Source organism: Electrona antarctica (genome assembly GCF_951216825.1).
Source record: "Electrona antarctica genome assembly, chromosome: 13".
In the NCBI taxonomy this organism is placed as follows: Eukaryota; Metazoa; Chordata; class Actinopteri; order Myctophiformes; family Myctophidae; genus Electrona; species Electrona antarctica.
The window spans coordinates 30,161,306-30,175,334 of NC_136794.1; the positions used below are offsets into that span (position 1 = coordinate 30,161,306).

General features: G+C 41.5%; 1 protein-coding gene across 1 annotated transcript in view; it reads left to right on the forward strand.

Annotated features, from left to right (window-relative positions):
- The first annotated feature begins 9,051 nt into the window (after positions 1–9,051).
- ahr2 (aryl hydrocarbon receptor 2) overlaps positions 9,052–14,029 on the forward strand; it is a 73,644-nt gene continuing 68,666 nt past the window's right edge. The window contains exon 1 of the mRNA XM_079518919.1: positions 9,052–9,633. Within this exon, the coding sequence (XP_079375045.1) occupies positions 9,575–9,633 (59 nt within the window). The 5' untranslated portion in view covers positions 9,052–9,574. The remainder of the gene's footprint in view (positions 9,634–14,029) is intronic.

Genomic DNA, 14,029 nt, shown 5'->3' on the forward strand with positions numbered 1-14,029 from the left:
TAATATACATACAAAGTAGTTATCATCAAATCAAACTTTATTTATAAAGCACATTTACAAAGACCAAAGGTCAACCAAAGTGCTGTACAAGATGAGAAAAAAGAAGAAGAAAACAAAATAGCATGGTATAACAACACAAACAAAAGAGCATCAAATCACATAGTTGTAATACAATCAAACAAACCAAAATAGCAATCCAGAATCAAATTGAGTTAAAAGCCATGGAGAAGAAAATAGTTTTAAGAGAGGACTTGAAAGCTCCTAAAGAGTGATCAGACCTAATCCGCAGGGGCAGACTGTTCCAGAGGTTGGGGCCGGCCAATGAGAAAGCTCGGTCACCTCTAGACCTGTGATTAGTTTAGGGCAGAGTCAGAAGCAGCTGTTCAGCTGACCTCAAGGTCCTGGCTGGGGTGTATGGATTTATAATAGATACTGGGGAGCCAGCCTGTTTAGGCTTTAAAAACAAATAATAAAATCTTAAAATCTATTCTAAATCTAACAGGTAGCCACTGGAGTGAGGCGAGGACCGGGGTAATATGATCACGCCTCCTCGTGGTGGTGAGGAGGCGGGCGGCAGCGTTCTGTACAAGCTGGAGGGGTCTGATGGCAGACTGGTCAGTGTACATTGAATTGCAGTAATCAAGCCTCGATGAAATAAAGGCATGAATTACCCTCTCAAGATCGGGTTGGGAGAGGTAGCCTTTAATCCTGGCCAGCAGTCTAAATTGGAAAAAACTATAGTCTTGACCACATAGCTAATCTGTTTATCAAACTTAAAAGTATTGTCAAATATTATGCCCAGGTGTTTAATTGAGGAGTGAATATTGTTGCTGAGGGGGCCCAAGGTGGAGAGGGAAGGTGTTGATTGTTGGCCAAAAATTATTACCTCAGTCTTATTTGTGAGGTGAGGAAGTTGTTGTCCATCCAACTTTTGATGTCCGTGAGACAAGTAGAATCATACGTAAGCTAAGAACAGTGGAATATCTATATAATGAAACTATGCATATATATATACTATAGTGGTATGTTTACATAAAATGCTATAAGTCTACATAAACTGCTATCTAAGTCTACATAAAATGCTATCTAAGTTACATAAGTTGATCCTTTGCATACGCCTGTAGGAGGTCGAGGCTAAGGCAAGTACTACGGCAAGTGCTATGGGCTAAGACGGAGTCTGAAGAGGTGCGTTGGCAATAGACTGGGAGTGAATCTGTAGTTCTGATTGCAATGGAAAGTGCATTCCATAGTTTTGGAGCCAGAAGGGAGACGAGTTTGGGACGTGTGGAGCGTTGTCCCAGCGTTTTTAGCTAGGGTACTTCCAGCTTCCCTGCGTCAGCTGATCTGAGCACTTGGGAGGGTTTGTAGGGTGCGATCAGACTTGCAAGATATGGCAGTGCCATACCTTTGGTGGTTGCTTTGAATGCCAGCATCAGAGTTTTGTACGTGACGTGAGAATTTTGGCTGGTTGAAGTCCAAGCGAGCTGCGGCATTTTGGATCAATTGGAGAGGCTTAAAACCTCTTGAGCCCCATTGCCCCCACCGGCGGGGGCAGAGGCTGTCCACCTCTGAACAGCGCTCAGCGGGTCAATGGAGACCCAATTGGTCTCCGGTTCCAACTCCCATGTTGCAGATTTTCCCCCTGGACCCCCCTGGGGTTTAAGAGGTTAAGTGCGCATGCGGTAGGGCAGTAAGGAGGGAGTTACAATAGTCAAGTTTTGACTATTGTAAAAACTTGAATATTTATACTTGTACCTGAAAACTTGAAATGGGACATTCTGCATAATGTACTTTTACTTTTACTTTTGGTACTGTAAGTACATTTTAAATGCCAATACTTTTGTACTTGTAATTCAAGACTTTTACTTGTAACACGTATTTCTATATTGCAGTATACATGTCGGTACTTTATCCACCATTGCTTGTGGTGTATGCGCTTCCAGTGTTTTTATTTCATACACCGTAATACGGGTGCATTTGTACACTCACTTTCTGTGTATATTCCCCAAAACCTAATCTTAAAGGCCCAAACCACACCAGTGCAACTAGTCATGCAACTAGCATGTCCTTTAAACCGTTTTGTTGCAACTGTACTTTTTTACGGTTTTAAGGACATGCTATTGGGGATAATGGCCGCATGCAACTATACTATAGGAGTTGCATGGCAAATCATTGGTGTGGCCTTAAATGAGCGTTGCGATTGTCACCGACATGCGCAGAGCAAGGTCCATCAGAGAACTCCGTGCAGTTGTTGGTGGTGCCGTCCATTGGACCTGGCACTAAGCTCCACGTTCACATCCACTCATCCAATCAAACTGATTTCATTCTCAGACCGCTCTATTTAATCTGGGAGTTTTCACTACTTATCCGTGCTTGCTTTTGCTGCTGCTGCTCTCACCACTGCTGTCTTGCTCAAACACTGCTGCTCAACCTCCACCACCGAAGCTACCACCTGTCGTTTTGGATCTGCTGTTTATGTAGGGGGGATTCAGAGAGTCCCTTGGTTGGTTGGGAGATGCACTTCCAATTCATCGCCAGACCATAATAAATATATTGCTCATTTTATATTCAATAAAAAAAGTTCTGTCCATTCATGAGTTGTCCTGACTGAACTGTCATTATTAGATTCCTCGCCGTTCACTTAACCTAACCCGCATGCTAAACCTAAATACACATTCCTGCCAACTTATAAATAAGTAGTGTGGGCCAGCAAAATGTAAGATACTAAATGTCCAAAATTATAAATGTACAAGAGTGTGCACGCACACGCGCACCTGCACACACAAGCAGATACGTGCCCACATGCACACACAATTATTAGCTTGAGCTTTCTATTAGCTTGAGCTTTCCATGCTCCTTCCAGCACGTTTTCTCAACTGGAAGATGTTGTTTATAGAAGGGCCTGCGCAGGTGAAACACAGAGATGCCAGACCTGAAAAACTGGAGACTGTGTGGAAGCATTGTGGTATTGTACATCCTCCGAAAACAAGCTGTTCCTCTCCTTGTGCTCTTTGTTCTGCAGATAGATGGCTGATGCACATGACCCAAGGGCAGAAAGGAGCCTTTCACAATGACACAACGACATGGCACCGCTTCCACCTTAAGCCCCACACCTTGAGCATCTCTCAGTCGTCCATCAATCAAACTCTTAACAGTTGAGTGTGTGCGTGTGTGACGCGTGCATGCATACAGTATGTGCGTGTGTGTAAGAGAATGCACGTGTGAAAAAAGCAAAAGTCACTTCCCTTTCATGCCAGTGAATGAGTTCATTCAATGCTGAAATTACTGACATACTTTTGTTATTTATTCATTTTTACCAGGAACAGTACACTTTAATTAACTACTAAGTAAATGTTAAGGGACTAATTTTGATCTGCCAAACGTCATTCTCTAAAATACATAAAACAAAATGTACGCACACACGGGTTAACACAACAGTAACAGTGACAGCAATAGATGACCATTGCGTCAAACTTAAATGTTTTTTTATTGGATTTGTATTGTACCGGTATATTAATATTACTAGTCCTTACCCGTTCAAATATATGAACAACAAATGATGTACAGTGTGGGTAATGCGATTTAATAGATCATATTATTGATGTATGTATTTTGAGGTGTAATCAGTCTGGTGTCGGAGGCACTTGCCCGTGGGGTGCATACGTTGGTTAGACATACCAACAGTCCTACAGTCATTAGTCCGACAACAGCGTCGCTCCTGACATGCGCTGTGGGTTAAAACTAACCCGTGCTGCGGGTTAAATATCATCCGTGGCTCCCGACATGTGCTGCGGGTTCAAACTAACCCGTGCTGCGGCTTAAAAATCACCCGTGGCATCTGCATGCGGTTAGGGTTAGGTTAGGATTTTGGGTAGGGTGTCAGACACAATGGAGGGTGACAATTGATTACTTAACCACTCCACTTTTCACGCTCAGTTTGCACTCTTCACACACAGGCAGACTGGCAGATACAGAGATCTCCATGTGGGACACAGACAGATAGTTAAAACGGGTGCTATGACAAGTTGACAACGGGTATTATTACGTTCCCAAGTTGCATCGTTCTAAAGTAGACCGGTGGCCAACGGGCACGTAGAGGTCTAGTTGCTTAAATAGACCACATCCATAACAGGCTGACATACAGGACATAATATAGCACAGTATGACAAAAGCAGTGCAGTGGACTATAGTACATGTGGGCATGCACACATAACAAGCACGCAGACAGACATGCTCAATAAGCCGGCAAAGCCTGTTATGTGTATTGTAAAAAATAATGTAGCAGTAGTTGATTAGTCAGAGAAGGGGGACAACAGACTAGAATAACAATTAAGACACTAAACAAAGCAAAACATTCAGCAGTGCAGAGTTGTTTACAGAGCATTGAGGAGTTGAGTTTTACTTTTAATTAATGATCACACGTGCACCTGACTGGCAATATAAATGTTTATGTGGCTTAATTAAATGACCAGTGCTTGGCTGTTATGCATCCACCGTTCTGTGCGTCGTCAGCACCAGCACATTAGCTGATACTTGATTGTTCGATAGAAAGTCCAGATAATACAATCCTCCCTTCTAAAGTCCCTCTGTTATGGCACAAGTATGAACCGAGCAGATCTGCACCATTAATTAAAGTAGTGTAATAGCATGGAAAAGTCACTGTTTACATTTACAAGCTCGTCATGTCACTCTAGCAAAGTGATTGATCTGTGTCTCTCCTAGGGTCCTAGGATATTTTGTGATATTTTGCGGGCCCTATAAGCCATTCCTTGAGGTTGTGTTCAATTGGTTTGTACATTTCGTCTATTCGTAATGGCAGAGCATATCAAAAGTGCAGTTTTTAACTGAGAATGCAGATTGACTAAAATGGCTTGTCCTACAGAAATAGGAATATGACACTATTACCTCTCCAGATAGATACAGTATAGTGTATTGTTTGCTACTTTAAAGTATTTTATTTTGATTTGATAATCTCACAGACTGGGGGTGGGGCCAGAACAAACGACTTTAACCACGAGACACGCATCACAGAAGGTAATTAAAATGTCCCAGCTACAAATATTGTCTTTAATTTAGGCCTATATACATTAGCTCCTCTGCCAAAAGAAGGAAACCATGGTGGACCAATGTTTGGGTCTTTTTAATAAAATGGAATCGAATTGAATTGAAACATGCAAAGCACATCGTTCATCACTTCATCAGGAGCAGTTAGGGGTTAAGCAGTGGTGGTAGAAGTACTCTTTTTTTTTATTTATTTTTTTTTAGTAAAAGTATCAATACTGCAATGTAAACACTCTTTTACAAGTAAAAGTCCGGTATAACAAAGAGCAAAATTGCAAAGGTATTGGCATCAAAATATACCAAAAGTAAAAGTACTCATTATGCAGCAATGGCGTATGTGCAGAGTCTATTGGATCGTGAGAAAGAATCATATAATCATATATAGGTTTATATCTAACCTTTATATTTTACCATCTCTAGTACTTATATAAAACATTATGATATGATATGTGGTAGCCTGTAGCAACCAAGATGTCTCCGCTATTAGGCCTGATGGCTATTGTTTTTGTTACAGCCTGTCTGTTATGGTTCAGCTTGTTCTTGTAGCAGCTAGTACTGTATGACGATGGTCTGAGCCCTGTGTGCTTGTTGGCAGAACTACTGTACCACCGATCTGTGTCTGACTGGGTTTCTAACGTACTTCTCCCCATGATATCATGTACATTAAAAGCATATCCATCACATCTAGAATATTGTCTAGACGCCTATAATGCCTCATCAATAACTGATGAGTTCCTATATAACCACTTTAACAGTTGGTGTGTTGTGTGCGAGTAGATCTACTATTTTGCAGAAAGAAAAAAGATAATCTTTTGAAACATTTTAACAACTCAAATCTTATATGGGGGTCCCTGGCGCATAGTGTGGGGCGCGTCGGGGTCTGCAGGCGAGCCAATATACCATCTCTGTCGGGTAGAAACCTCATTATGTCCAAGACTCCAAAACATGTTACTTTTCGGGACTCAAATTCAAAAGTAGCAGGCTGAAAATGAGCTTGTGCATTGGCAATTTCGATACTTTTATATTTTAAAAAGTTAAAATATGGAGATATATACAAGCTTTCTGCCCTGACGACAGCGACAATATGAATGTAGGGGTCATTGGCATGGACATGTTTGAGAGAAACAGTGTTAGGCAAACGTTCAATATTGATGAACATTGAAGTTGTTTCATTGAGCTGGGAATGTGGGCCGTGATAGACAAGTCGCTATGAGGAAGTGCAGTGCGCCGCGCTCAAGATAAACAACCGCTGTTTATAAAAGGGAAGAAGAGAATGTGGGGGGTGTGAATTTGGTCTCTATGGGGACCGTTGAGCAACACCTCTCACACAGTATACTGTCACTGAGGTGCAGTCCGCTGAGGTGAGGAGACAAGATACGCATCAGCCATAAAACAAACAGCACATAACTTGTAGGTACCAACCGCACATACACAGCCAGTGGTGGAGGAAGTAGGCGTGCTCAATTGTATTACTTAAAACCCATTAAGACCTGAGGCCGGTTCTACAAGATTTTTCTAAATTGTTCAAAAAACTGCAGCTGTACAAGCTTGAATGTTTTTGAATAGCCAATACAAAGATCTATAGTACAGTATAAGTATACTGCAATGTAGAAATATACTCTGTTTAATAAGAGTAAAGGTCCTGGCTGGTATTAAATATTTTACTTGAGTATAAGTACAAAACTATCGACAGCTAAATGTAATTAATGCTGCAAAAGTATTTCTTTTTAAAGATATGTCAAGATGTCAGCTTTTTTTTAATTGAACATCATCGTGATGCATGTGACGCATTGTGATCTCACTATTTTCAATTAGTTGTTCAGTAAAAAGTGCTATATATTTGCATCTGAGATGTAGACAGTGGAGTAGAAGAAGGCTAAGTAATAATGTATCAAGAAACGGAAATACCGGTACTCAAGTAAGGTAGAAGTACCTCAAAATTGTAGATAAAGTAGGCCTACACTACTCGAGTAGTACTTTCCAGTTCCAGCCTTGCCAATCCAACAAGAAAACTATATCAACCATTGTTGTCGGGCAGAAACGTCTTATGTTATTCTAAATGTTTGTGTTTTCTTTTGTAGCCTACATTAACACCCTACCTGATCATACTACAGTGTCACACAATAGCATCAAAAGTAGCAGATCTACAAGCTCGTTTCAAGCTTGTAGATCTGCTACTTTTGTTGTTTTTGAATTTGAATCCTGAAAAGTAACAGATTTGGACATAATGAGATTTCCACCCGACAGAGACATTTTGAAATGTTCCGAATAGTTTTTGAAAATGCTAGGATTTTATTTTTCTAAAATATTCTCTATAATGATAGGCCTAAAATATGGACACCAGGTTGAAAGTGCATGGTTAAAGCTGCACTGTAACTTTCCTCTTCTGCCCCAGATAATTTGAACCCGTCCTCCTGCGCAAGTGCGGACATGTTTTACCATTGAGCTAATAGAGCCTGCCTGCGTGCTCAGGAGATCAATTGAAGCTTGACCATCGAGTCAAAATTCTTGTCAGATCTATAGGTAAGAACATATCTCAATAGAAGAGCAGGGAAACAAAATACAACCACCCCAATTGTATAATTTGTATTGTTATTATAACATACTCTACCATACAGATGGCAGACAAAATATATACTGACAAAATTAAAATGTTTTCATTAAAAAGGGGTTACAGTTGCTTTCATTCACATGTGTGTAGTGTGCAGGCCTCATGTAAAAAAACATAATCTAGAATGAATTCATAAATTATGTTGCTGCATGGAGGCTTATAAGCAAAGATAAACAGCCAGTACATCAGTGTATGCCCACACTTGTATGGCACATAAATCTACTTGGTTGTTTATCTTTTCTTAGGCCCCCGTTGAAGTAATACATGGGTGTGTTTATGGGGAAATTTTTCAACGATAAATCAACATTCAGTCTCCTACGAGATGGCTGATCCTGCAGTATAAGCCCAATAGGTCTTAAAGTTTTAAGTGAGACCTAAATAACAATTATTTGAAAGGATACAATGATGTCATTTGGGTGTCTGTGTGGCGGTAGTATGTGTGAGAGACCTGCAGGGGTGCCATTGTGTACAGCAGCAGAGCCAAGGAGAAAGATGAGTTACAATGACTCAGACAATGAGGAATGAAAAACAATTATTGCTTATCCCAAACAGTGGGTTGGGACCCATTTGTGGGTCACAGACCAATTTTTATGGGTCACGACTTGAGTAAAAATTGAATGTTTCTTTCCCTACATAAAAAAAATACATATTTAAAACATTTCCAAAAATTTAAATACCATTAATGAAGAAGTAGTGAAAATAGCCGATCTATAAGCTTGTTGTGCACTTGTAGATCTGCTATCTTCACTAGTTTGGGTCCCGGGCAAAGAACATATCGTTTAATCTAATGTGTAGGTTATAGTATTTAATGCAAATGATTAAACAGTGGTTTCCAACTTTGTCTGGATCAAGGGTCACTTGAATATCTCTATCGCGGCCCACCCACATGACCACTTAACGTGTAAGGGTACAGATGGGTGGCCATGAATCGATCGGTCGATTGAGCTTGAAAGTGGGGTCTGTGGCGGGAACCCCAAGGGGCCAAATACATAGACTATCAATTTAGGGGTCCTTGACCTGAAACAGTTTGAGAACCACTGGTTTAAGTTCTTATTTATTAATTGGCATCAATATGAAATCACACTTTTCAAGATTTGAATTGTTGTTGTTTTTTACATTCATGGGCTATTTTAAAATTAATGTTATATTTATGGGTCTGGCCTGGGTCTCTCTCTCGCTCTCTCTCTCTCTCTCTCTCTCTCTCTAAACAGTTCCAACTTCCAGTCCACCTTAACAGCCTCTCCGCCTGCAACATATACGATTTCCTGAAAACGCCCCATGCCAAAAACCGATAGGCCTCCACTCTCCACTGCACTCTACCTGCGCTGCGCTGCGCTCTGCCCTGCGCTCCGCTCAGCTCAAATCAGTTCCCAAAAAGGATCACTTACACCACCGGGCAAAGCAAGTGACCCAGAATAACAAGGACTAGTATTGTTTATTTTAGGGCTGGACGGGACGGCGCGTTGTACACTTTTTTTTTTCTTTCAAAAAGGGGGGATCAAATCAAAACTTGCTCGGAGGAGGGAGACAGAGAGAAAAAAGTAACACGCATTTCATTCCCAGAAGAAAGGGGGGGAGAAGAAAAGACAAATCTTTCCAAAACTTTGCTTTGACTTTCACCATCTCCCCACTTCTTCTTTTCTGGTCAGACCGCACCAGAGAGATCACCAAGGTCGGACCGAGGAGGAAAGCTCGGAGCCGGGGTCCCTGTCTTAGATCAGATCCGCTGATCGGGACTTAAGTTATAGGCTATTATTATTATCATCACCGGACCGGACCGTCCGGACATTATTATTCCTGTGGATGAAGTGCATGTACTAATAAGAGGTGGATGTTACTGGTTGTCTTCTTCTTGTCATTGAAACAATAAGCAAGAGAAGCAGCGGCAGAACAACAACAACCATGTTGAGTAACGTTGGGATTTATGCTGTCAAGAAGCGGAAGAAGCCCGTCCAAAAACCGTAAGAAACAAACACACACAGCAGTGCACAAAACGGTTTTACCGCTGCGATATGCGCTTTTTCATTTCACTTTTCACTGCACACAGAAAGGGAAAGGCGCGGGGTGGAGGAGGGGGAGCCTTTAATGATTTGAATAGGCTACTTATGTCATGTGTATATTATATGTATGTGTAATGGTAACTTGGTTATGCACGATCTGCATGATCTACGTTGTTATCACTATTGTGCTGTGGTCCAGGATATTATACGTTGTTATTGACCAGAATAGGCATGATTCGAGTTGCCTGAAGTCTGTGCTATAGCCCGATTTAGACTCTTGTGGATTTGATCGATTTACGAGAGTCTTAAAATCTAAATCTGTCCTAATAAGTAACTAACATTAACAATAGCATAGACCTACGTATCGAAATCATATATAAACGTAGTATGTAGATATTTAAATCCGTTTTAACTTTTAAGTACAATATATATATATGTTATTACATATTGTGTCGCCTATACTTGCACGCCACAGGTCTGTGCCATTATAGCCCTAGTGCCATTATAGCTTAGCCATGGCTATATAAACGAGCTTGCTTTTGTGTTGAAAGGGGGCTTCTAAATTGACCCTTACATATTTGTAGACTATTCCTCTGAGAGTGTACCAAATGAAACCTTACAGTACACACATGTGACATGCTGTCTGTATAAGTAGCCTAACGCTATAAGAGTGAATTCGCGGACCCCCTCTAAAACGAGATGATGCATCTCAACTTAAGGGGCTTATCCTTTCAATACAAAAAATAAATGTGTGTGTGTGTGTGTGTGTGTGTGTGTGTGTGTGTGTGTGTGTGTGTGTGTGTGTGTGTGTGTGTGTGTGTGTGTGTGTGTGTGTGTGTGTGTGTGTGTGTGTGTGGAGAGTAGGCCAACACAATGGAACCAAATGGACCCTTACATCTGATGTATCATGTATGTATATGTAATGACGTGTGCAAAAAATGGACCCGTAAGGTTCCATTACTCTAGTCTCAGAGTTGTGGTGTCCTTGAAATAAAAATCTAAAACGTTTTAGAAACACTGATCAGTGGCTGATCTAAAAAATTACGAGGCTGCTGACTGCTGTAAAAAAAAAAGGCACGGAGCTGTCTTTTGTTTTGAAGGGCTGGACTTGAACTTGAGCTTGAGAGAGAGAGAGAAAGAGAGAGAGGGCCCCCCTTTTCTCTCTATCCAGTTTTTTTTCCTCGGGTTACCTTAAGAATTTCTTCTTCGTGTATAGTTTTGGTCTGGCATGGAAATAGTACTCTCGCATTAATCACAATCAAGTTGTAGACTCGGCCTGCGCTCTCACGCGATGCTTACAGGAGGGCGGGGGGGAGGCGGGGGCTTGCGGGCCCAAAGTATGTTATTGTAATCTGATACGGCCTCTGCTCATTATGGGAACACTTCTGCTCTGAGCGCTGCTCTGCTCTGAGCTCTCTCTCCCTCTCTCTCTCTCTCTCTCTCTCTTTCTCTCGCTCTCCATCTCCCCCACTATTCCTCTCTTTCTTTCTTTCTTTCTTTCTTTCTTTCTTTCTTTCTTTCTTTCTTTCTTTCTTTCTTTCTTCTATTAGTCCCCTCAACCCCCCCCCCCCCCCTCTCTCTCTCTCTCTCTCTCTCTCTCTCTCTCTCTCTCTCTCTCTCTCTCTCTCTCTCTCTCTCTTCCAGCCCTCATATTCTTTGACAATGTGCAACCATCAGAGATACAAAAAACTTAAACATTATATATGAATACATTTTGTGTGTGTGTGTGTGTGTGTGTGTGTGTGTGTGTGTGTGTGTGTGTGTGTGTGTGTGTGTGTGTGTGTGTGTGTGTGTGTGTGTGTGTGTGTGTGTGTGTGTGTGTGTGTGTGTGTGTGTGTGTGTGTGTGTGTGTGTGTGTGTGTGTGTGTGTGCTCGCGCGCAGACTGTGTTTATGAAGATGTGGAGCTGTGCAGCCAGGGCTGAGGTTTCCTGGACAGCCATCTGGGCTTGGCTGCACAAAGACACCATTGAGACGGACTGTAAAAAGGCTGTGGTCACTGAATAGTGGCATTCCAACGCAGCTCTGTCCGTCCAGAGAAGTCTGTTTTAAATGGACACAACTGACACGCGCAAGCACGCACACATACACTTTTTGTTGTCTCTCTTGGTTGCAAAGTCTGTAAAAATACCTTATCCACTTATATCATGGGCTTTCAGCAGAAACCTATCTTTCTGTGTGTTTTTTTTTCTTCGTAAATCAACACCCCACTTGATCATACTACAGGGTCACACAAAAGCATCACAAGTTGCAGTCAGATCCACAAGCTCGGTAGATCGGCTACTTTTGCCATTTTTTACATTTGAATCCTGAAAAGTAACAGTTTTGGACATGTGAGGTTTCCACCCGACAGTCGTTTAAAGTAGTTAAAATACATTCATGGATATTAATCATTCATGCTTTTGTGCCCTCCCCACCCAACCTGTCTGTGTTACATGGGCTTCAGTAACAACACGAGTGCTACAGTACAGGCTTGTTAACTTAATGCACAGTAGTTGCGTTTTTTTGCCCTTCTAGTTCTCACTGTGCTGTGCTGCCTGTAGTTGAACATCTATTCTATTTCAGGCGTTCTTCTCTACATGCTGTTGTGATTACTCTGTAGAAGGAGTTCTGTGTGAAAATATGGCTTAATTATTTCCTAGGGCTCATTACAATCCCTGCAGGGAGCGAGAGCTTGTGGCGAGGTTGGAAATGTGTGTTGTGTTGTCGTCCGTGGTGGTGTTGTCCGGTGTGTGTGTGCGTGTGTGTGTGTGTGTGTGTGTGTGTGTACAGTATTGTATCTCACGTTAAGTTCCTGGTTTGTCAGACAGTGCACATTTCCTTTAGTACGAATGCATGCATGCACGCACGCACGCACGCACGCACGCACGCACGCACGCACGCACGCACGCACGCACGCACGCACGCACACACACCCGCTGCCTTGCTGATAGGGGTGAGGCAGAAAGCCAAAACAAACTTGGTGCACAATAACATAGTGGCCCATTGTTCTCAGGGCTGTCTCATCTACCGGGGGGGCCTCATCAACGATATGCGTTTTGCCCATTGTTCTAAGTTTAACTCAGTTACAGTAGTCCCCAAAGGCCCTTAGCCCGGCCCCGTCCTCTACTACCCTCCAACCCTCACCAAAGTGTTCAACACACCAAATAAGAATCACAGCCATGATGATGCACCAAAGGCACAATTTAGAATACAAGTTAACAAACGTAAAAAGGAAATCGTTGTTGTCGTGCAGTGGTGGATATTGTTTGCAATCTCACGATAGATATGTATCACGATACAGAGGCCACAATACGATATATATCAATATATCGATATATACGTTTATTCAAAATAATGACCATGTTGCACAAATACAATAAAACACTTCCAGGCCCACAGAGATCTTTAAATTAAAATAAAATGTCTAAACATCGTAACAAGGGGTCTGGGAAGGGAGTGCATTGCAACTTGCAATGGGGGCTTTGATAATGATAACGTTAAACAGAGGTACGTTTTTTCAACACTGCGTCACCAAGATAATTCATGCCGTTTATTGCCATATCGATACAGCAGCCCCTCGTTCGATTCACCTATCGTCTGGATGTTCGATCGATATATTGCCATATCGATTAATTGATTTCTTGTAAAGTACCGATACTACAGAGTCACACAAAAACATCAATAGTAGCAGATCCACAAGCTCGAAACACGGCGCAAAGATAACTGTAATAATGTTAGATTTCAGTTAACATATAACGGTACATGTACGTTTCACAGGGGACAACTTGGTGGGCGTGGGAGGATATTGCAAGTGTATAATTGTTTAGCAAAACTCAAAAAGAGTTGAGTGATGATAATACCAGTACTAAAAAAAATACCTTCAATTATATATATATATATGTATATATATATATATATATATATATATATAAGCCGTTAACATAATTGATTGATTTGGTCATTAAATAATAAACACGCTCTGAAAAGAGACCACCCATCTGACTGACCACTTGTTAAGTGGTCAGATGTGAATGCTTTTGACATTTTCAAGCGGGCCTTGATCTAGAAAAGGTTGAGAACCGCTGGGTTTATTACAACCACTTACCGGTAAATCCCAGCATTTGTATTGTGGCATAAGCTTTCGCAGGAGATAGCAGATGGACAAGCCTCAGTGCTGTCGCAACAATAACGGAAAATGGACTATTATTTTATTATTTTGGACAGGTTATTGTCCAAAACAAACAATGTCGGTGGAAACCTCATATGTCACTTTTCAGGATTCAATTCCCAAAATAGCAAAAGTAGCAGATCTACAAGCTCAAAATGTGACACTTCGCACTTCGAGCTTGTGAATCTGCTACTTTTGATGCTTTACTA